The sequence below is a fragment of the Prionailurus viverrinus genome, chromosome E2 (genome assembly GCF_022837055.1).
Source record: "Prionailurus viverrinus isolate Anna chromosome E2, UM_Priviv_1.0, whole genome shotgun sequence".
In the NCBI taxonomy this organism is placed as follows: domain Eukaryota; kingdom Metazoa; phylum Chordata; class Mammalia; order Carnivora; family Felidae; genus Prionailurus; species Prionailurus viverrinus.
In genome coordinates this window covers 43,984,707-44,008,346 of record NC_062575.1, presented here as the reverse complement: position 1 = coordinate 44,008,346, position 23,640 = coordinate 43,984,707, and the positions used below count along the sequence as shown (strand labels likewise).

Here is a 23,640-nt window from a genome sequence, read left to right as displayed (position 1 = left end):
AAATCACACCAATCAAGGAGCTAAATAAACACGCACCAGCTCCATAAGAATTGAATAAAATCATTGAGCCTAGAGATACCAGTTAGTAATACCTCCAAGTTCATGGGTATACAGCAATAAAGCATAAACATTTTAAAAGTAAAGTACTCAAAACCAGCTCTTAACCACCTATATGTAACATCTTGGAAACGTGGTCTGCTCCCACCCTCAAAGTTAAAAAAATAAAACAATTACTATTTCCACCCGCCCCGGAAGCTCAAAAACAAAACAATTACTTTTTAAAAAAAAAACGTAATAAACATTACTGAGAGATATCAACATGAATGGCACTATCCTGTAGAATTTCAGATGATTTTAGTATTTTTACTTTTTCCTCAGTTGCATTTCCTATTGTCAGTTGATTTAGTCAATACACTTACTGTGTCAGCTATTAATTTAAAATTGGCTTAATAAAAATATTCAGAACTAGTTCTATCAAAATATGTTCAATTCTATCAATATTTATTAAACATCCTTAAACCTTTAGAAAAGCAGCCAAATATACAAATAGAATACAATTTAGAGCAAAAATCACATAGCTTTGAGTACTAGCAGGAACTTTGTTCTAGAAGAATCAATAAAGAGTTCGAGGAGATGGTAACATCTGAAATGGGTGCACACATAAGGAAATGAGAAGCACATTATTATTTGGGTAACAAATGTGGTTAGAGACATTTTGTAGAGGACCTTAAGCAGTTGGCTGGAAAGCCTCCCAGGCAATGGAGAATTAGTGTGGTTTTCCAGGAACAAGTTCTATCCATGCCCTTTACCCAATTATTAAATACTGGGAAGCCCTCAGAGTTCTGTACTAAACCATCTTCATGCTCTTTTCTCTTTCTATAGGCCTATGAATCCCAGTCTAAACCTCTCTGCTTGCCTTTAGAATCACCTGTCCTTTCTCTAATATTCCACAGGAAACTCAAAATTGATTCTATCACCTTCTCCTTTCCTCTAACCCCTACACAACACACCTGCTTCCCACCTTACCTATCTCAGAGAATGGCACCCTGTTCAGTAGGAACCCAGTTATCATTCCTGATTCTTCACTGTTCCTCACCTTAAACATCCTAAGTCCTATTCAATCTACTTTTCCTCCACGCTACACTGGGAATACAGATGGGCTGTACTTCAGATCTAGCATTGCACAATCCCAGAAGGCACCTTCCCATATAGACTATAATAGGAACTACCAGGACCTAGAGGGCACAGCATACCCACTGTATTCTCATAGTAATCCTATAGACTACCTTTTAATGGATTCCCATTGCCTTGGTATAACATCCTTGTCATGACCTAGGAAGTCCTGCCTGATCTAGCCTCAGCCTATGTTTCCAGCCCTCTTCCCACTTTCCCCTTTAATGGGCACTGTTTCAGTTTTTCAACCTGAGGCTTTCTTTGTATACGTAGCATTCTTATCCCCCCGCCCCATTCTTTAAAATCTTGGGTTGAAATATCACTTCCTCTGGAAAGCCTCTTTTGAACCTGCATACTAGGTCTAACAACGTTAAATAATATGTACGTTAAGTCTACTTAGTATCAAAGGGTTCCAATCCATGTAAACTTATCACAACATTCTGAATATATTACTTGCTATATGTTTAACTTTCCCTTTGAACTATGAATTACCTAGAAAGAGTTGGCGCCCTATTTTCTCTCTTGTTCACCACTATATCTTCTGTCAAGAGTGGTGACTGGCACACAGCAGATGCTTAGTTACCTACTAAACAGACTGGAGATATACTTCAGATTATGTTGGCATTCAACTGTTGCTCAAACTGGAAGGGAAATAGGTATACAGACACCAGTTTGGAAAATATTGTCACCATCTATAATAAAGTACATTTTAAGCACAATCAAAATCAAAATCCATTTTCCAAAGAAAAGGCTGTAATGAGGAAATAAATGAAATAGGTTTAAGAGTCAACCAGGAGCACCTGGGTGACTCAGTCAGTTAAGTGTCCGACTCTTGGTTTCAGCTCAGATCATAATCTCACAGAAAATGAGAAACACATTTGGTGGAATGAACAGCAGGATGGAAGAAGCAGAGGAACAAATCAGTGACCTAAAAGACAGGTCACTGTCTTTTAGAAAAAAGAACTATACAAAATGAAAATAGACTTAGGGTACTGGGTGACTCCATGAAACATAATTAACATTCTATCCTACGAGTCCCAGAAGAAGAGGAGAGAAAAAGGGAGCAAAAAATGTATCTGAAGAAACAACAGTTCCCTAATCTAGGAAAGGAAACATATTCAGATCCAGGGAGGACACAGAACTCCCACCAAAATCAACAAAAGCAGATCCACACCAAAACATACTGTAATTAAATCAGCAAAATACAGTGATAAAGAAAAATTGTAAGACTAAGGCACAAGGAGAAGGAAAAGTAGAAGAATTAACCTTTACTCCAAGAGATACCTCTCAAACAGCAGAGGGGAAAAGAATTTGCATGAAGTGGGACATTCTCTTAACAGGTACATTTTGTCCAATGGTTTCAAACCTGTTAATATATCCTTAAGGTCATCTGCTCAGTGTGGATGTTAAGCATATATCAGGCACTTTTAAGAAAAGCTGAGAAATCTTCAAGTATCTATTATGATAAACTTGCTGGGGAGTGAAGACAAAAGAAGTGAAAAGACTTTTAAAAACACAGACATGAAGACCTACCTGGGCTACAATTAGATAGGGCCAATTAAAAGTCTTCTAGATTTCTCCAGAAATATTCAGCAGGCAAATAATATATACTAATGAAGAGGGATTCAGCCAAGAACGAGGATTAGGAATTCAAGAGCAATTCAGTACATGTCAATCAAATTCCCAAGAGATTTGAGCAGGAAAAGGATATAAGACAAGAAACAGCAGGAATCAAAGGTCAGTTATAAGGAAAACTAAAAAGTTCAGTGAAAGTGAGGGAAGGCAAGACGACCAAGAGTGTATAAGTGAGCCACCAATTTTAATTCCTATGGAGATACCGATTTAACATGAGAGCTAAAAATGTAAAACCTGATTATCCTGATGACACCAATCAACTTATTAAGACGTCATTAGGCATAAAAAGCATATTTCAATTTCATGTACTATTTTAAAACAGAATAAGTCTATCCATAATTATAAAGAAAGCAAATCGAACCTTGGTAAAAAGTTTAACTGGATCATATCCTGTTGATTTAGCCCATTCCTTAGTGGAAATACGTTTAATGTCACCATCTTCATTAGATGCTCTGGCTCTGGCTTCAGCTTCCATTGGTTCCCCTACAAAACAAACACTATTTCATTTTCAGCTGTAAATGTAAAACTAAGCTCTCATCTACCTTTGGGGAAAAAGCCATTCACGGAAGTCACTTGCACATGACGCAATCTAAGTTCAAAGAGAAAGGACAACAATATGCTCATCAGCATCTTTTCCTACCTCAGTTTTTGAAGGCCACATATAGAAGAGTTCAAAGTATGGACTTGTAATCAGATTGAAAACAACTCTCAGCTCTATTTACTACCTTCATGAAATTTCTCTGCACCTTGTCTTCACTAGTAAAACAGGACTACTCACTTTTTAAAACAGTCTTTCAAAGATGAAATAATATGGGATGCCTAAGTGACTCAGTTAAGCATCTGGCTCTTGATTTCAGCTCAGGTCATGATCTCTCAGTTGGTGGGTTCCATCCCTGTGTCGGGCTCTGCGTTGACAGGAGGGGTGCCTGTGTGGGATTCTCTCTTCCTTTGTCTCTTAAACACATAATGTACTATCTAACACATAACAGCAATTATTTTTTTCTCCTCTTATGCTATCAATATTAAGCTAGTAAAAGAAAGGTAGTGCTCACTAAATAAGAGAACATATCCCAACCTACTTACAGGAAGCTTCAGGGTCAGCTCTGTCAGGGGATACTTCTTGATCAGCATCTTCTTCCCCAAACAACTGGCTACAAAAAGAGCAGGAAATATTTATGTACAATAAAATATTATGAACAAATCTTTACTTTGCTTACTTTCCCCCAAAACAACTAATTTAGAATATTCCAAATCTTTATACTCCATAAACTTAAAAGCATTAAAGCAACCTGTTTAGATAGCTTGCATCCTCATTTCAACCATAACACAAGGAAGGCTAAATGTTAGTAGACCTATATGCATTCCTATCATCTTGGCACTGCAAATTCCTACGTTAAAATCATTGAGCAAGAGACAGATGAGCAGGGGCACCTAGGTGGCTGGGTGGCTAACTGTCCAACCCCTGATTTTGGCTCAGGTCATGATCTCACAGTTCATGTGTTAAGCCCTGCATCAGGCTCTGCGCTGACAGTGTGGAGCCTGCTTGGGATTCTGTCTCCCTCTCTCTCTCTCTGCCCCTCCCCAACTCGTGCTTTCTCTCTCCCTCTCAAAATTAAATAAACAGAGAGATCCAGGTGAGCAGCTTTTACATTCCAATTTGGATAACATTCTAAGGCCAGAATAATATTTGTGAAGTACACGTGCAGTTAGCTATGCAAAAAACACTGTTACACACCTGCCACGTACTGGGTGATCTAGGAATCAGCAGGAATAAGCAAGGAGACATTTTTTTTCATGGTAGTATATATCTTTACTACTAACAGTCCTTAAGAAACAGTAATACATTAGCAGAAATTCTTTTTTGTTAATTCAGTTACCCTATAAACTATTTAATAACATTTACAGGAATATAATGTTCCAACCTTTCCTCAAGTACTTGACTTATAAGAAAGGTATCTTTTTAAAGGAATCCTTTAAATAATTAAAAAAAAAAAAAAAGCAGTCATCTCAAAGTTCCTGATACACTTTACAAGAAAATGTCCACTTGTTCTCAAAGTCACTGTACCAATTTCCACCCCCACAATGGCATGTAAGAGTTCCTATCAATTTGCTTCTCTAAATTTAATGTTTTGCCAAACTACTTAGTGTAAAATGGTATCTTATTGTGATTTTATTCTTAATTTTCCAAGTTAGTCATAAAGGTGAACATATCTTCATTTGCTTATTTCCTATTTGGGTTTCCCTCAAAAAGTTCCCGTTGATATTATCTTGTCAGGTTGTCTTTTTCTTACTCATTACAGGAATATATTATACATCATAATTTTTAGTTGATTTTATGTTGCAAATATTTTCTCATATGTAATGTCTTTTCATAAGACGTTTGATGAATTTGAATGAATCAATGTTTTCTTTTGTGGCTGGCACTTTTTGTGTCTTAAGAAATCGTTCCTGAACTCTAAGGATAAAGATTTCCCCCTATATTAGAAAGAGATAGTTTTTCCTTTCACATCTAAATACCTTATCCATCTGGACTTAATTTTCATATATTATTTGAAATAGGGAATATAATATTTTCCACATTGATAATGAATTGTCTTTTACTTAATCCCTTCTTTCATCTGGGATCTCCTATGCAACCTTGGTCATGAATTCTGCATTGTCCCAATGGTCTATTTTTCTATCTCTGCACCAGCAACACACCGTAACTTCCTTTTAGTTTTTATTAAACCTTGACATCTATTAGAACAAGTCACCTCAACTTACTTCAGGAATGTTTGTTTAGGTCTTACTCTTGACATAAATTTTACAATCAGCTGAAAGAATTCTAATAAAAACTCTGATGAGATTTTAACTGGAATTGCATTTGAATCTATAGATCAACTTGGAGATCAAGGACACATTCTCTCCTTTTATTTTATACTTCCTTTTATGTGCCAGTACCACTAATCTTCCACACTGGGTCGTACAAATCTTAAGATTTATTCTCAGGTATTTCATGTTTTCTGATGCTTCACATTTAATTATCTTTAATATTTAATTATATGCTTTTATAGTGAGTTATCTACTTTTATATTTTCTAACTGCACATACTGCATATAGACATGCCATCTTTTAGTTGGCCATGTTGCTAAACTGTCATTATTTCTAATAATTTGTCCATAGATTCTTTGGAGCTTTTCACTATACAGTATATAAACTATACCGTATGTAAACAAGTTTTGTTTCTTCTTTTCCCAATTCTTAATCCTCTATTTTCTTTTTGTTTTATTATGCTGGCTAGGAACTTCATTACAACACCAAATAAAAGCAGCAGTAATGGCATCCTTATGCCATCTCAGATTACAAAGGAGATGCTTTATAACTTTTATCATTAAAAATAATGCTTGTATGGGGCGCCTCGGTGGCTCAGTCGGGTAAGCATCCGACTTCAGCTCAGGTCATGGTTCATGGGATCGAGCCCTGTACTGGGCTCTGTGCTGACAGCTCAGAGCCTGAAGCCTGCTTCGGATTGTTTCTCTCTCTCTCTCTCTCTCTCTCTCTCTCTCTCAAAACTAAATAAACATTTAAAAAGTTAAAAAAAGAAATAATGCTTGTATTAAGCATATGAATGGTAAATAATGGAGGTTTCTGACTGGTGGGAGTGGGAGTGCACAGATAAGCAAGGGGAGGAAGCTAGAATGATCCACGTAGTAACGGACTAGAGTTTAGGGAGACACTAGTATGAATTCATGTTTACCTTAATATAGATAGATGGTTAGAAACAGAAATGTTTGTAAATTTGTGTGTATACATACAGATTAGTATAAGAAGACTTTTTTGCTCTGTTGGCTAAAAGGGCTTAAAAGAAACGACACGTAATAGCATGGCGAGCATTCAGATCTGAGTTTCTAATGCCATTCTTCAATAAAAGGAAACCAGGGCTCCTTGGAGAAAGGCCTGATACAATGGCAGGAAATAGACATGATGAGCCTGGGGCATCTTCTAGTACCAGAAAGCAAGGAATTGCTCCCCAAACCCCACCACACATTGATGGCATATGTCTAAGAGCACAGTCAACAGAAAGAGCTCCCAATGGCCAAAGCCAGAACAATCTGAGCAACAAAATACCCTACTGGATTATAACCCGAAGTATAAAATATATTCAATGAGTCCACATCGATGTAAATGACTGAATAAATCAATAAACAGGTGAGAAGAGACAAACCCTCCAGGCAGAAGAACTCTAAATAACTTACATAGATACTCTGCCCTCAAGGAAGCAGAAAACAGCTCCCATTCTTTAGGTGTGGGCTGCACAGAGTGACTTCCTTCCAAAGTGCATGGCACAATATAGAAAGTGGGGGTGAAAGGGGCACCTGGGTGGTTCAGTCGTTTAAGTGTCTGACTTAGGCTCAGGTCATGGTCTCATGGCCCGTGAGTTCTAGCCCTGCGTCGGGCTCTGTGTTGACAGCTCAGAGCCTGGATCCTGCTTTGGATTCTGTGTCTCCCTCTGTCTCTGCCCCTCCCCTACTCGCACCCTCTCTCTCCTTCAAAAATAAACATTAAAAAAGTGAGAAACTTTACAGTGGAGAAACCGGACAAACACTACCTTAGCTAAGTGATCAAGGCCAACATTAACAGTCATCAATCTTGTCAATAACATATTCTTCACATGATGTGATGAAAATGGCAATTTAACTACCTCTGTGATTTTCCTCTCAACAGCTCAAAATGATAGTATCATCATGAAAAAAAAAAAAAAATTTCAATAGTGGGGTATCCTACAAAATACCTGACCAGTACTCTTCCAGACCAGTCTTCCAGACTCCTCCTAATTTCTTTGGAGGTCACAGACAACAAGGAAAGCCTGAGAAACTGTCACAGTCAAAGGAGGCCTAAAGAGACATGACAGACATCTAATGGTAATGTGGTATCCTGGAACAGAAAAGGGATACTGGGTAAAAACAAAGGGCTCTCTAAATAAACTATGGACTTCAGTTAATAAAGATACCAGTAGTGGTTCCATAATTGTTACATATGTATCATAAGATGCTAACAGAGGAAATTGGGTGTGAGAACTCTGTTCTATCTTCTCAATTTTCCTGTAAATCTGAAACTGTTCTAAAGTCTGTTAAAAAGAAAAAAAGTCTGCCAAACGAAGCTTACATTTTTTGTGAAATCTCATCATTATACCATTATATGCATACTCTTCTGAGTGCATATACATTATACCGTAATCAAAGAAAATCAAACAAACTCTGTTTTAACTAGGCTCCATGCCCCATGTGGGGCTTGAACTCACAACCTTGAGATTAAAAGTCACATTGCATGCTCCACCGACTGAGCCAGCAAGGCTCCCCGAAAACCAGCGTTTGCTGTAGGTTTGTAAAAGGCATCTTTTACCAGGTTGATAAAGTTTTCTTCATATTTTATTAAGAATTTTTGTCATGAGGGGCACCTGGCTGGCTCAGTTGGTGGAGTGTGCGACTCTTGATCTTGGGGTTGTAAAATTCCCACGTTGGGTATAGAGAATACTTAAAATAAAGGATTAAAAATAAAATCTTAAAAAAAAAAAAAACCCACAATTTTTGTCATGAAAGGGTATTTCCTGAATTTTGTCAAATGTTTTTTCTGCATCTATGAAGGCTATCCAGTTTCTCTTTATTTTCTTAATGAAGTGAATGATGTGTATTAAATTGTGGCTTGTATTCTTAGAATAAATACAACCTTGTCGTGGTATACTTTTTGTTTTACACAATTCTAGATTTGTATGCAAATATTTCGTATAGGATTTTTGCATCTATGTTTATGAATGAGAATGTCCTGAAATTTTCCTTTTATTCCATTATGGCCTTAACTGGTTTTGTTATCAAAGACATCAGAGTCCCATAATAAAAACTAAGAAGTACTGCATTTTTAAAAAATGTCTCTGGGACAGTTTACCTTATTAGAATGATATATTACTTGTAAATTCAGTGGAAATCACCTGTAAATTCATAAAGGTTTGTTGCATTACTAAGAATTAAAACGACTGATTAAACTCCCCTAAGACATAGTACAGTTCAGGCTTTCTATTTCTTTTTTAATTAATTTTTTGGGGTTTTTTAAAGTTTTTTAAAATGAATTTATCCAGATCATTAAAATTTTCAGTATACTGGCAATTTTCAGTATTTTTATTATCATCCTTTTGTTCTTTACTATCATTTAAATCTATGCTCAGATTACATTCTCCATTTAGTTATTCATCTTTCCTGTCCTTTTCATGATGAACTCGATAAAGTATTTTTTCCCTCTTATCTCAATTATATCCTTCCTGCTAATTTCTTTGGAGTTTATCCTGTCTTTCTAAGTTGGATCCTTAGCACATTAACGTTCATCTTTCTTCAAGTGTGTAAGCCTAGAACTTTTCTTCCAGCTACCATATTTGATGCATCCAACTTTCACATGTATTACTTTCGTTATCACTGAAAAGTATTTTTAATTTCCATTAGTTTTTAACCAATGAATTAAAAACAGGCATGCAATGTTGACTGAATTTAATCTACCAAATATCTCCACCATATTTAAAAGAATATTCATCTAGGGGTGCCTGGGTGGATCAGTCAGTTAAGCGTCTGCCTCTTGATTTCAGCTCTGGTCACGACCTCACAGTTCATGAGTTTGAGCCCCCATATTGGACTCTATGCTACAGCACAGAGCCTGCTTAGGATTCTCTCCTTCCCTCTCTCTCTGCTTCTCTCCAGCTCGTGCTCTCTCTCTCAAAATAAATAAATAAACTCTTTAAAATAAATAAGTAAATAAAAGAATATTCATCGTAATCTCTCCAAGAGATTTAAATAAAAACAGCCCCATTTCCTATCATCAGTACTGAAAATATACCCAGAAATATATATACTCTTACTTGAACAAATACTTTGCCCAAACGATGCAATGAATAGGTTCTGAAGGTGTGTTACGAATTGTACAGCCAGGAAAAGTTCTCTGTGTAGGTTTGGGATGACACTCATAACACTCAGTTACACCCTGCAAAATCAGGATATGAGAAGAACATTTATCCCATGATGGTGGTTTTCCAACACTATCAAGTAATATCATCATAAACATTCATTCATCTACATTCCAACTGTATTTTGTACTGTCAAGGAAATTTTAAAATATTAGTGACTCCAAAATTCTTACTTTACAGATGAGGAACTATAACAAATATGAACTGAATCAATCACAGTCACAGCTAAGTCTAAGCCAGGATTTCTTTGACTCCTGGACCAGTGAACACCACTTACAACAACCCAAAGGAAATTACTGTACCTGAATATCAAACACAAGAAGTTTACCTTAATCACATTAAACAAAAGAAAAATTACTAGATAGACAAACAACAGCTTTCTAACCAATTATCTGTCAAAGGTGTGGACCTCCATTATTTAAATATTACCCATTATATTTGTGTTACTTGTAATTTCCTAAAAACTAAGCAAATTAAAAGTAATTATTAATTTCAAGAACTACCTAGATACACAGAAAATTCCTGGCTATTACCAAACCAATACTCTTCATTTTGTTGATTTAGGCTTACATCTTTTTTTTTTCCATTTTACTTTTTAAATTTTAGTTAGTTAACATACAGTGCAATACTGGTTTCAGGAAGAATTCAGTTAAGCTTACATTTTAACTTGCACCATAAGGAACCCTTGGAAGAAGTCTATGGTACATAAGACAATTTTTCAAAACCACCAGATGAATATTCCTCAATTGAGCAATTCTCAACCTCAGTCTTAATACATACTAATATCTTAAGATCATGTTAATAAGCAATGTCTTTACAATAATGGTTAAACAACCAAAACTTCAGGGGAGCCTGGGTGGCTCAGTCTAACTTCAGCTCAGGTCATGACCTCATAGTTCCTGACTTGGAGCCCCACATCAGGCTTTCTGCTGTCAACACAGAGCCCACTCAGATCCTCTCTCTCTGTCCCTTCCCCACTGGCTCATGCATGCACTTTCTCTCTCTCAACAAGAAACCTAAAAAAGAACCCCAACTGGCAAATAGTGTTTTAACATAAATGGCAGCAGATCCAGGGTTTTCTCCATAATACCATTTCTGGTGTCCTTTGAATAAGCTTTCTTGGGGGCAGCCATTCCTTAAATCACAGTAGAAAACAAGAGAACTACTGCTTTGACCTATGAATAGATCCTGAAGGAATCCACTGATTTAACTAAAATTTAACACACACTGACATTTACAACAGTCTTTGTAGAATGATACTAAATAAGCTTCCAAGAGTAGTATTTATCAGCTGAAACAAATGAAGCAGAGCCACAATTTTCAACATGGGTAAACTGCCAAATAATGGACAAAAATAGCAAATTTTAAATCAAGTGTAATTCCTTTTGGTTTCAAAACCTGCAAAATGATTCTTCAAATGTATCTATGTTTAATTTCCTTGAAAGAACTAGAAAACAAAAACAAACAAAAAACAACAACAAACCACAATGCTGCACTTTATAAACTGGGTTTGAGTGCACAGGTATTTATTTACTCTATTATTCTCTAGTTTTATCTAAACATTTGAAATATTTCACAAAGACACCAAAATTTTTCAAAGTACTCTTCAGATCTATGAACCTAGACTTTAGATAAAAAATAACTTTGCAGAAGGCAGTTTCATCATATATCAACTACAGCATGACATGTAGCCTCAGCTACAAAGAATTTTAAAAGGCAATTTTATTATGTTTACCAGTCTCATAATTTTAATATACAAGCTACAGAAACAAAGTAGCACAGAGCTTAAAAAAAAAAAATCTCTGCTTATAATACTCTTTATTACTTGATACAGTATCTAGTTTTATCAGAGTACAAAAATCCCTACATCTTGGGTACTAACCAGCCCATATCATGTAAACCCAAAGTTTACTTCTTCCCTCCATAAGATCACAAATATTTGGGAAGTAAAAAAAATTTATTTTACCTTTTTGATGGTAGTTACTTGCCCAAGATAACCAGCAGTTCCACTCTCAATAAGAGGAACATCAGCTGCCAGGCACATCCTATTAACATGGTTGCGAGCAGCTAGAAGAAAAACACTAGTTAGCAGGAGTTGATGGGGGGAAAAAATCAGTTACCTTTAATTAGGATGACATTTACCCAAACTAATTTTTTTTATTTTTATATGCAATTTTCTTATAGCTATGACCAGGGTAATACAGCTGTTACATAAGAGACATTCGCTAGCAAAATTCCCAATACAAGGAATTTATATGACAAGTTTACTCCAAGAAAAAGCACCCTTACTATACTTTTTAAATTCCAAAGTGTCACCTTTCTATTCTATAGCTGTGCCCCCGCTATTAATCTTGGCTAAAATATTGTCTCAATGAATTCTGAGTCCTTAACTTACTATTATTCTAATAAAATTATCAGGTAACACATGGCAATGAATGGAGAATGTGGAATATCAACTTGGAACTATAAAGGCAGTTTAAGGCAAGGGGAGTAAAGAGGAGTCTAGTAAGTCATCCTGACCCTTTCTCTGCTTTGTGTTTTTTCTTTGGTATTTCTGGCTCCAAATTGTTACAAACCACTCCACAGGTGTTGTTTTACATGTGGAACAATGACTGGCTATACAATACTTGATTATAAGAAACATCACCCCCTACTGTGAAAAGCTTCAATGGTTCAAAATGTGTACATCTAAATAGAATCTAGGCTGATATTTTATGGCACCAGCCATATCTAAAATAATTCAAGATCCATGGCATCTATGCTAACTTTGACAACCTGTTGCCACATTCTCAAAACCATGGTTTTAGGACCCTGATTGCACTTTAGAATCACATAGGAAATTGAAAAATTATGATATTCAGAGTCTGATTTAATTGGTCTTGGTGGGATGTAGGCATTGATATTTCATCTCCATATAAATGAAGGAAGTCACACTGTGCTTCAGTGATGGAATACTCTGAAACAAGCACACACCCACATACCAAATGTACTCACCCTCTTTAGCGTTTTAACAACTTCTATCTTCACACCTTTTGGTAGAATAGCAGAGTATATGATAGCTAAATTCCTGCCTGTTCTAGTTAAAATTACAACCAACTGGTAAACTTTAAACCTAACCTTACTTCTCTCTGGATTCGAACTACTGAGGAAATATTTGAAATACTAAAAAGTATAAACAGCCTTGTTATAGGGAAGGAAAATACTTGGAAATTAAATGTATTAAAAATCATCTCACCTCTGTTATCCAAAGCATTCATAACCAATATAAACTGTCGAAAAAATTCCACATTATAGTCAGGGCTACAAAACAAAATAAAACAAATGTCACCAAAACAACTGGCCTTACACATGATCTTCACGGCATAATACAGGGTCCTAAAAAGCGTATTAAAGTAATGGTGCAAAAATAACTGATATTAGGGAGGGGTCTCTATTATACATTTGATTTTTTCCAAATACCATAAGCAGATTTTAATGAAATTACTTCCCACTAATCCCTGTGAGCGACTAGACACCCTTTCTGGCCAGCTACCCAGGGCTCAAGAGCAGGATCTCAAACTGGCAGAAAGATGGCATGGCTTCACAGGTCCCATAGGCCCTCTCTGGGCAGCCTGGGAACATACAAAGAACACATTCCCAGGATATGCCTGGCCTCTGGCTTCACCTCACATGGTCAGGATCAGGCAGGGTTCAGGCCTCTAGGGTTCCCACTTTTAGCAGCACTGGGAAAGCAATACGGGTAAGAGGGTTATAGGGCTAGGCAAAGGCTTGCAGAGCAAACAACCAGAGAATAAAAAAGGTGGAGATACATATTTCCGGAGAAAGTATAAGACTTTCTCTAATTTCAGACCTCAAATGAGAAATTATTACTTTTTTTTTTTTAATTTTTTTTTTCAACATTTTATTTTTATTTTTGGGACAGAGAGAGACAGAGCATGAACGGGGGAGGGGCAGAGAGAGAGGGAGACACAGAATCGGAAACAGGCTCCAGGCTCCGAGCCATCAGCCCAGAGCCTGATGCGGGGCTCGAACTCCCGGACCGTGAGATCGTGACCTGGCTGAAGTCGGACGCTTAACCGACTGCGCCACCCAGGCGCCCCTGAGAAGTTATTACTTTTAATACCATTTACTTGTAAGCCAGACAACAGCTATACATAAAGGATAATTTAGATCCAGGATTCCTTTGCCCCAACACTTCCATAGTTATATATTCATGGAGAGCAGAGAATATTTATGTACTGTGAAAACTATGACCCCTTCACAATTCCTAGTGTTATATTATAGAAGTCATAGTCAAAATAAATATTTTGGGAAGCAACCTTTGAAACCGAAGAAGACCACAGATGAAATCAATCAGAATGAGAGCAATATACTTAGAAAAGTCTGGATCATTATATAAGGATTTTTCATAGTTTACTATATCTTTATTTAAAACAAAAATAAAGGCCCTTTATAAGTTTCTCATTAAAAAGTAACTCATTTAAAAACCTCTCATTAACAAGTAACTCATTTAAAAATCTCTCATTAAAAAGTAACTCATTTCAAAAGTAACTCATTTAAAGTATTAAAATATCTTACCTCTTATCTAACTCCCTGAAATCATATAAACTTAAAAAACACAACTTATTATGTGAGTACAAGCTACCACATTTTAATTTTTCTAGAAAATTTTTTTTACAAAATTATTATTTAAATTTCAGTTAGTTAACATTCAGTGTTATACTAGCTATTTAGTGACTCAACACTTACAAACAATACCAGGCGCTCATCATAGGTGCCCTCCTTAATACCCTTCATCTATTTAACCCACCCCCACTCCACCCTCCCTCTGATAACCATCAGTTTGTTCTTTATAGTTAAGATAAAAAAAAAAAAAAACATTCTTAAAAAGCAGAATGACCTCAAGCTCATGTAGCTAATAAAAATACCATAGACTTTGAAAGTTTAACTCACAACAAACTCAATTCTGCAACATAATAATTAGAACATACTTCATGATGCTGTCATGGTAGGCTATGATATTAGCTTTCGGGTAAAACTGCAGTACACTTTCTTTAGCAACCTGGAAAAACAAACAACACTCAATTACTAACTTGATTGCTACAACATTTCTCTCTGCATTTCAAATTTATTTATGGCAAACAATACTGTTATTTCACCTACTTACATAATATCTTATATTAAATATAAACATATAAATTTAATATCTTATATTATAAACTAAAGGAATATAAAAATGTGACAAAATTTCATTAACATTAAGCTATACACATTTTAATAAAAATAACAGGAGAGCCGGCCCTTTCCTATATATACATCTACATGAATGGTAAACTTCAGCAAAAATATAAAATGCAGTAACTAGGTGTTAACCCATTCATTCATTCAACAAGTATTTAGTATCTTCTATTTACCAGGATCTATATGAAGCATTTGGTAAGCCAAAGGGACACTAATCAATGTAGATAAACAAAATTACAAACAATGATAAATGACACACAGAAAAAGTAGAAGTTGTGGGGTGCCTGGCTGGCTCTGTTGCAAGGAAGAACATGCAACTCTTGATCTCGGGTTGTGAGTGCAAGCCCCACGTTAGATGTAGCAATTACTTAAATATATTCAAAGAATCTTTAAAAAAAAAAAAAAAAAAGAGTAGAAGTTGTGAGAGGAAGGTCTTAGTCTAAGGTTTATTCAGAGCATATCACTAGAGAAGGAAGCCAAAATTTGAAAACTGAAAAGGAGATAAGAGTGGGAGTTTGCCAAAAGCGTTGGGAGAAAAAGCAAAGTAAAAAGATGTTTTAAGACCTTGAGTCAAGATGGAACATTCAAGGAACTAAAGAAAGGTCAAGGTGGCTAGAACCTCAGGGAGGTTGTCTTTTTCTAAAAGGGACAAGAGCATGGGCTGTAGGTTCTCTAGCCCTCAAATACAGGAGCAGCCAATCTGCAGGAACACAGAACAAAGCTCATCCTAAGCAAACAATCAGAAATTTAAACATGGGGGCGCCTGGGTGGCGCAGTTGGTTAAGCGTCCGACTTCAGCCAGGTCACGATCTCGCGGTCCATGAGTTCGAGCCCCGCGTCAGGCTCTGGGCTGATGGCTCGGAGCCTGGAGCCTGTTTCCGATTCTGTGACTCCCTCTCTCTCTGCCCCTCCCCCATTCATGCTCTGTCTCTCTCTGTCCCAAAAATTAAAAAAAAAAAAAAAATTAAAAAAAAAAAGAAATTTAAATGTGAAGGGGACACTGTTTACACGATTGAGGACAGCATAGCCTTAGAGGATCAAAACGGGAGGATGTACTCTTAGGTGCCGTCCCCTATATTCTCCCTCCCACTGAAGAGTCCCAGTTAATCTGATACCATAAAGAGAAGATCCATCAAAGTGCAAAAACATAAATGAACAGAAATGATATAAGAAAAGTAAAGTTACCTGGGCCTTTGATCTTCCAACATGTTTCTTTTGAAACAAAAACTGCCTGTTGAGGTTGCTGACGTCAATAGTATCCAGATCAATCTACAAGTGCATAAACTCCAGATAAATCACAAATTTTCTGGTGTGTGTGAGCAATATCACTATCCTCAGCACCCATAACCCAAAACTTTTGCTATTTGCTACATTAGCAGAGGAAATGCTTTCCCCAGTAATACCAAAATTGTTAAACTGATAAAAATACTTTAACACATATGAAAAAAAAAAAATCAAGATTTAATTTCAGAGATAACTTTCTCAAAAATATTTTAGAAAGGATGAATTTTTTTGTTTAACCATCTTGGCAAATGTTTGGAAATTCCTTAGATGGCATAAAATCATAATGGGTTTATTAAAATAAATATAATTCATTTCTTTAATTACTCTTTCAAATCAAATAAATCAGATTTAACTGTGACCCGTTTTTCTTAAATGACACTTAGCAGATTTACCGCGTTTTTGTTACTTTAGTTCAAAAGTCTTCCCCCACACACAACTCCATTTACAATTCTCACCTAAGGGCTATGAAAGGAAACACCACACAAGGTTGAAAAAAGTGTCACATTTTAACTTTTATCTAATTGCTGCTTAAAAATAAACACAAGAGGGGCGCCTGGGTGGCTCAGTCGGTTGGGTGTCTGACTTTGGCTCAGGTCATGATCTCACAGTTCCTGAGTTCAGTCCCACATCGAGCCCCACACTGAGCCCCACATCAAGCTGGCTGTTGTCAGCAGGGAGCAGGCTCTGGATCCTCTGACCCCTTCTCCCTTGGTCCCTCCCGCTCTTGTTCTCTGTCTCTCAAAAACAATCAATCAATCAATCAATCAATCAATAAAGGAAATAAGAATGACTAAAGACTTTCTATAAATTTATATTAAGAGTCATCAAACATTCTAATTGTGAAACATCTTAACAGCTTTGGTTATAATTTCTGAAAATCATCATATATAACCGTCTAAACATTTTCTATTTGTACTTTCTAAATTTATTATAAAAATTAAATCAAATAGGGGCACCTGGGTGGCTCAGTTAAGCATCCACTGCCCACTTCGCCTCACTCAGATCATGATCTCATGGTTTGTAAGTTCAAGCCCCAAGTCCAGCTCTGCGCTGACCACTCAAGAGCCTGGAGCCCGCTTTGGATTCTGTCTCTTCCTCTCTCTCTGCTCCTCTCCCGCTCACACTCTCTCTCTCAAAAATAATAAACATTAAATTTTTTGATTAAATTAAATAGAAAAGGATCAGCATCTATTGTTCAGGTGCCCAATTCACTGTCTTGTCTATTACAAGACAGTTCCTTTAATTTTTTTTAATATTTATTTATTTTTGGGAGAAAGAGAGCGCGCGCGTGCGGGGGGGGGGGGGGGGGGGGAGGGGGAGGGGCAGACAGAGAAGGAGAGAGAATAGGAAGCAGGCTCCAGGCTTCCAGGGCTCAGCACAGAGAGACCACCCGGGGCTCAAACCCACGGAGTTGGGAAATCATGACCTGAGCCCAAGCCACATGCCCAACAGAGTGAGCCACCCAGGCGCCCCACAAAACGGTTCTTTTAAACATGCAGCAATAGGTACCAGCTGAAGCACGATCATATTTGGATTTGTGGTACAGAACTGGATGGGAAGAATAACTTTGTAACAGCCAAAGGAAAGATGTGTAAATTCTTCCCCCGCCCCTCATTTCATGGTTCAGTCTGCCATATTTACTTTTTTTCCATTCCGTGTTTCCACTACACTTTAAGACACTTTAAACTGACATCCAAGCTCCACGTAAGATCGCCAATCTCTAAAAAGTTTACATTAATAAAAATAATTTAAAATTACAGCCAAAAATAAAAATAAAATTACAGCCACTGTACATCAATGCAAAAGTTAAAATCCTAGTATCTTCAGTGATACAAGCTAACATATCTATGAAGATAACAATGACAGTCACACAGACTGCACCCAGAACAGAGGGGTGAGAGCCCCAAAGGAGTCCTGCCACTTGCTTCCTGATTCAAGGTAATTTACTAAAACCCTTCTAGATCTCACTTTTCGTCTCATCTGTTTAAAATAAAAAAGTGGGGGTGGGGGGATGAAAACTGCGTCTGCAACCTTACGGCGGTAGCGCAGATTAGATGCGTTAATGCAAATTACCCGCTCAGAACATCGCCGGTCTCGGGACAAGCGCTCAGTATGTATTGGCTCCTATTACTGCCACCCTCTGCTCTGGACCAGTATTTGAGTTAAGGGAGACCTCCCAACTGAACAGTCACAACCTCCACGAGAGACTGAAACAATCACCTCCTGCCTCCCCTTAAAGCTGAGGAACTGCCCTGAAGCGAAAAGACACGAGACCTCCTCCACCAGCCTAGAGCCGCCACAAATTCGCGCTGCCAAGGAGGCAGGGGCGGCCGCACCGCGAGACGCCAGGAAGACCCCGGCCCGCGGCCTCTGTGGCGTCCCGAGCCGGCCAGGCGTGCAGCGAGGCCCGCTCTGGCCCCGCCGAGCAGCGCCTTCTCTGCAGGCAGCCACGACCCCGGGGTTTCCAGGCCTGCTGGCGCCCCGCCCCCTCCAACTCTGGTCCCGACCTCCGGAGCCCGAGCCCCCCGGCCCCGGCAACACGGCCCGCCATTCAGCCCGCGCACTCCTGGCCCTCACCAGGTCGATGTGGGAGAAGCCAGTGAGCACGAGGTTCTTGAGAAGCTCGCAGCCGATGCCGCCCGCTCCCACCACCAGCACCCGGCCCCCGGCCACGGCCTCGGCCAGCTCCCGGGGCAGTCCCCGCGACAGTGCCATGGCGGGACGACCACGAGCCGCGGCGGAGGCGGAGGCGCGAGAAATGAGCCGCGGCCGGAAGCAGGTGGGGGAAGGGCGACCCAGCTTCCGTTCATGCGCAGTGCGGCCGTCATTTGGCGCCGAGCGGGCGACGCCCGGGACCTGTGGAGCGCACCGCGTAGGTCAAGGCTCGGCTTTGCGCCAGGAGGTCTCTCTCTCTCTCGCACCTGCAGTGATGCTCCAGCCGGGTCGTGTTTTCACAGACGCGCGCGGAACCGCTATGCGGCTTAAGAAACCTACGGGCCACCTTTTGGCCTGGGGTTTGAATTCCCAGCCAAGGCTTACTTACAGGTTAAAAAATAGATGCCCCTGTATGTAAGGAGCTCTTACAAATTAACAAGAAAGCAAGTGTCCTTTAAACAGCAAATACAGGTCAAGAATGTGAACAGGCACTCACAAAGAAGATGAACAGTATGATCAATAAACGTATTAAAATTTAATCAAAGAAATGCAAAGCGGTGTTTAGATCATTTTCACCTATTAATCCGGAAAAAGAAAAAGTGTAACTCTCTATTGCCAAGGAATAGGAAAACAAGCACTCCCGTTACTATAGTTATGGGTTGTAAAGCAAAGCTTTTCTAGAGGGTGTTAAAATAAACTGAGGTGTATTAAAAATTTTGTTGGGGCACCCACTTGGCTCACTTGGTTAAGGCTACGACTCCTGGCTTACGTCATGATCCCCTGGTGGTGGGATACAGCCCCGTAGGCAAGTCTGCGCTGAGCCTGGAGCCTGCTTGGGACACCGTCTCTCCGTCTCCGTCTCTCTCTCTCAAACTCTCTCAAAATAAATAATCATTTTTTTCTTTTTTCTTAAAGTTTATTATTTTTTTTAATGTTTATTCAATTTTGAGACAGAGAGAGAGAGAAAGACAAGAGCACTAGTGCAGGGAGGTGAGGGTACGGAGAGAGAGGGAGACATAGAATCCCAAGCAGGCTCCAGGCTCTGAGCTGTCAGCACAGAGCCCAACACAGGGCTGGAATCCACAGACCTTGAGATTGTGACCTGAGCGGAAGTCAAATGCTTAACTGACTGAGCCACCCAGGCCCTCCCTGCCCCCTAAAGTTTATTTATTTTGAGAGAGAGTGTGTGGGGGGCAGGGGGAGGGCAGAGAGAGTGAATCCCAAGCTGACTGTGTGGAGCCTGTTGGGGGGCCCAGCTCGAACTCACGAACTATGAGATCATGACCTGAGCTGAAATCAAGAGTCCCGATGTTTAACCGACTGAGCCACCCAGACGCCCCAGTAAATAAACATTAAAAAATTTTTTTGTTGACTTGAGCAAAATTTGATTTGAATTGGGCAGCATTCTACCTGGCAGAGAGAAAGGAACTCTGAGGAACTGTACAAAATGAAAGATTTTGATGGCTATAAGGGAGAAGGAGCAAGGAAGTTCTACAAAAGTGGGTTGGTTATTGGAAGGTTACCTTTCCTTTAGGTGATCTATCAGACATATTACCTAACTAATGTTGATCAGGCAATTCCCGATTGACTGGTTTAAGATTTCATTTCTAGGAGAGCCAGAACTATAATTAAGTCTCTGCTTGGTGACATGAGGTTTAGCGTAAGCAACTCCATTTTGGGCTTATTGCTCCCCCCCCCCTTTTTTTTAAGCAAGGGTAATTTGGAAATATGATTTAAAAATCCTCACAATGTGGGGCGCCTGGGTGGCTCAGTCGGTTAAGCGGCCGACTTCAGCTCAGGTCGTGATCTCGCGGTCAGTGAGTTCGAGCCCCGCGTCGGGCTCTGTGCTGACAGCTCAGAGCCCGGAGCCTGTTTCAGATTCTGTGTCTCCCTCTCTCTGACCCTCTCCCGTTCATGCTCTGTCTCTCCCTGTCTCAAAAATAAATAAAACGTTAAAAAAAATTTTAAAAAAAATCCTCACAATGTTAAATAAAAAAGATACGAAGTCATGTATGAATAAATTTTGTAAACACAAAAATATATTTAAAAAATAGGAAGAAAACCACAGTTAATATTTTTATGTATCTGTGTTTCATGGAATTGTGTGTAATTTTAATTTCTTCTTTAAACCTTTCTGTATTTCCCAAATGCTCATGTTCCATAAAGAAAATGTTAATTCTTTTTAAAAAAATTTTTTTTTCAACGTTTATTTATTTTTGGGACAGAGAGAGACAGAGCATGAACGGGGGAGGGGCAGAGAGAGAGGGAGACACAGAATCGGAAACAGGCTCCAGGCTCCGAGCCATCAGCCCAGAGCCCGATGCGGGGCTCGAGCTCACGGACTGCGAGATCGTGACCTGGCTGAAGTCGGACGCTTAACCGACTGCGCCACCCAGGTGCCCCAAGAAAATGTTAATTCTAAAATCAGAAAAAAATTATTATCCCAGCCACTAAAAAGAAAGGATAATTATGTAATGTGGTAGAGGTGCTGGTAAAAAAGACACAACAGGCCCAAAATGTAGTCATTTGTGCTAAGGAGCGAGCTAGCAACCAAGAGTTAATACCCACACTAATTGCAGTTTCAGCCTTCCCCAGGAGTGGAATTTTAAACCCATCAGTCTGTAATTTCCTGGTGAACACTAGTGATACAATCTGACCCTGGTAAGGTAAGGTAACTTTGCCTGAAATAATCTATTTTGTAAGTTCCTGTCCCACAGTCCTTCTGCCTATAAAAACCTTCCATCTTGAACAATTCAGAACTCCTTTCCACTTGCTAGATAGATGGGATGCTGTCAGACTCATGAATCTTTGAATAAAGCCAGTTGGATCTTCAAATTCACTCGACTGAATTTTGTTTTTCAACATGCTAAATATTGCTACAAGAGCAATCATATTACAATATATAAATGTATGAAGTTAACACATTGCACACTTTATAAAAATAAATGTTGTTAATGTTTATTTTTGAGAGAGCATGAGTGGGGAGGGGTAGAGGAGGGGGGATGGAAGATCTGAAGCGGGCTCTGTGCTGACAGCAGACAGCCTGATGTGGGGCTCAAACCTATGAACTGGGAGATCATGACCCAAGCCAAGGTCGGAGGCCTAACCAATAGAACAACCCAGGCACCCCACGCATCGCACACTTTAAATTTACGCAATGTTATATGTCAAATATATTCAGTAAAAAATAATCATTAGAAGAGAAAGGATAAAGATAGAAAACATAGGAAAATGCTTTTGACTTCTGTGGTCTTTCTCATAAACTGTTGGTTCACCAACCACACACCAAGCTGGTCTATGAGGAATACTCAGGCTGCTGCCCTGATGCAAGAGTGCAGGAAGTGTCAGAGTGCTCAACCAGAGTGGGGGGCACAATGGACTGCTGATGTTCCTTCCCAACACAGGGCTGGCTTATAGAAAGACCCCATCCTTGCAGTTAAACCTACAGGAGGCCCTCCCCAGGATGCTGATCTTACATCTCCCTCTAGACATTCAGTGAATGGGAATCACCTTCCTTGGCTTCTCTCCTGCCTCCCTTGTCTTCCCTTGGCCGGCCTGAGCTGAGTACCTTAATTCTGAGGGCCTTTGCTTTTCTTTGTGGATTTGTGTGAGTGTAAGTATAAAGTGTAAAATGCTTGCTCACCTTCAAAAATTCAAATTAGGACACAAGTGCAGGAAATGAAAGTCCCAACCATACCCACTCCTACTCCCCAGGACCTTTGATGGCCTTTGTCCTTCTATTTATTTTCTTAATGTTTATTTATTTTTGATAGAGAGACCATGTGCCAATGGGGGAGAGGCTGAGAGAGAGGGAGACAAAGAATCCGAAGCAGGCTCCAGGCTCCAAGCTGTCAGCACAGAGCCCGACGCGGGGCTCAAACTCACGAACTGCGAGATCATGACCTAAGCTGAAGTCGGATGCTTAACCAACTGAGCTACCCAGGTGCCCCCTTCCTTTTTTTTTTTTTAAAGTCATCTCTCGATCTTGAACTCATGACCCCAAGATCAAGACTCGCATGCTCCCCCAACTGAGCCAGACACACACTCCAGGCCTTTGTCTTAATTGATCTATGTCTCCTTCACTTATTTGTTCTTATTTATTTAACTCATCTCTTCACCCAATGTGGGGCTCAAATTCATGACCTCAAGAGTCATGTGCTCTGTCTGAGCCAGCCAGGTGCCCCTGCAGTTTTACATTTAAATGGGTTCACAATGGGGTGCCTGGGTGAGGCACCTGGGTGGTTAAGCTTCTGACTTCACCTCAGGTCATGATCTCATGAGTTTGAGCTCCGTGTCAGGCTCTGGGCTGACAGCTCAGAGCCTGGAGCCTGCTTCGGATTCTGCGTCTCCCTCTCTCTCTGCCCCTCCCCCGCTTGTGCTTGGTCTCTCTCCCTCAAAATTAAACGTTAAAGAAATAAATAAATGGGTTCACACTGGACTTATTTTCTCGTATCTTGTTTCTCTAACAATATATAACAACCCTACCCTTTTCCGCTCTGCTTTGCCTGATAACTTCCCGTAACTACTTCCATGCACCCCACGTCTTTCGTCTTCAGCTGAAGATTATATTTGAGGTAATGGCTTGGGCCATTTCGGGGAGTTATTCAGTTTTGCTGAGTATCTTCCGTCTATATAGGAGGTGCATATACTTCTGTTTTTCTCCTGTC

At 39.2% G+C, this 23,640-nt stretch overlaps 1 protein-coding gene across 3 annotated transcripts in view; it reads right to left on the bottom strand.

Moving 5' to 3' along the window:
• The window catches only part of UBA2 (ubiquitin like modifier activating enzyme 2), a 40,861-nt gene extending 21,762 nt beyond the window's left edge, over positions 1-19,099 (bottom strand). For all 3 annotated transcript variants that reach the window (XM_047835605.1, XM_047835604.1, XM_047835607.1), the window contains exons 1-8: positions 18,896-19,099; positions 16,220-16,303; positions 14,785-14,855; positions 13,029-13,093; positions 11,760-11,860; positions 9,689-9,810; positions 3,892-3,959; positions 3,170-3,291 (exon numbers count right to left, since the gene is read on the bottom strand). In XM_047835605.1, coding sequence (XP_047691561.1) covers positions 3,170-3,291; positions 3,892-3,959; positions 9,689-9,810; positions 11,760-11,860; positions 13,029-13,093; positions 14,785-14,855; positions 16,220-16,303; positions 18,896-19,033 — 771 coding nt within the window. In that variant the 5' untranslated portion in view covers positions 19,034-19,099. The remainder of the gene's footprint in view (positions 1-3,169; positions 3,292-3,891; positions 3,960-9,688; positions 9,811-11,759; positions 11,861-13,028; positions 13,094-14,784; positions 14,856-16,219; positions 16,304-18,895) is intronic.
• Positions 19,100-23,640: the final 4,541 nt, after the last annotated feature.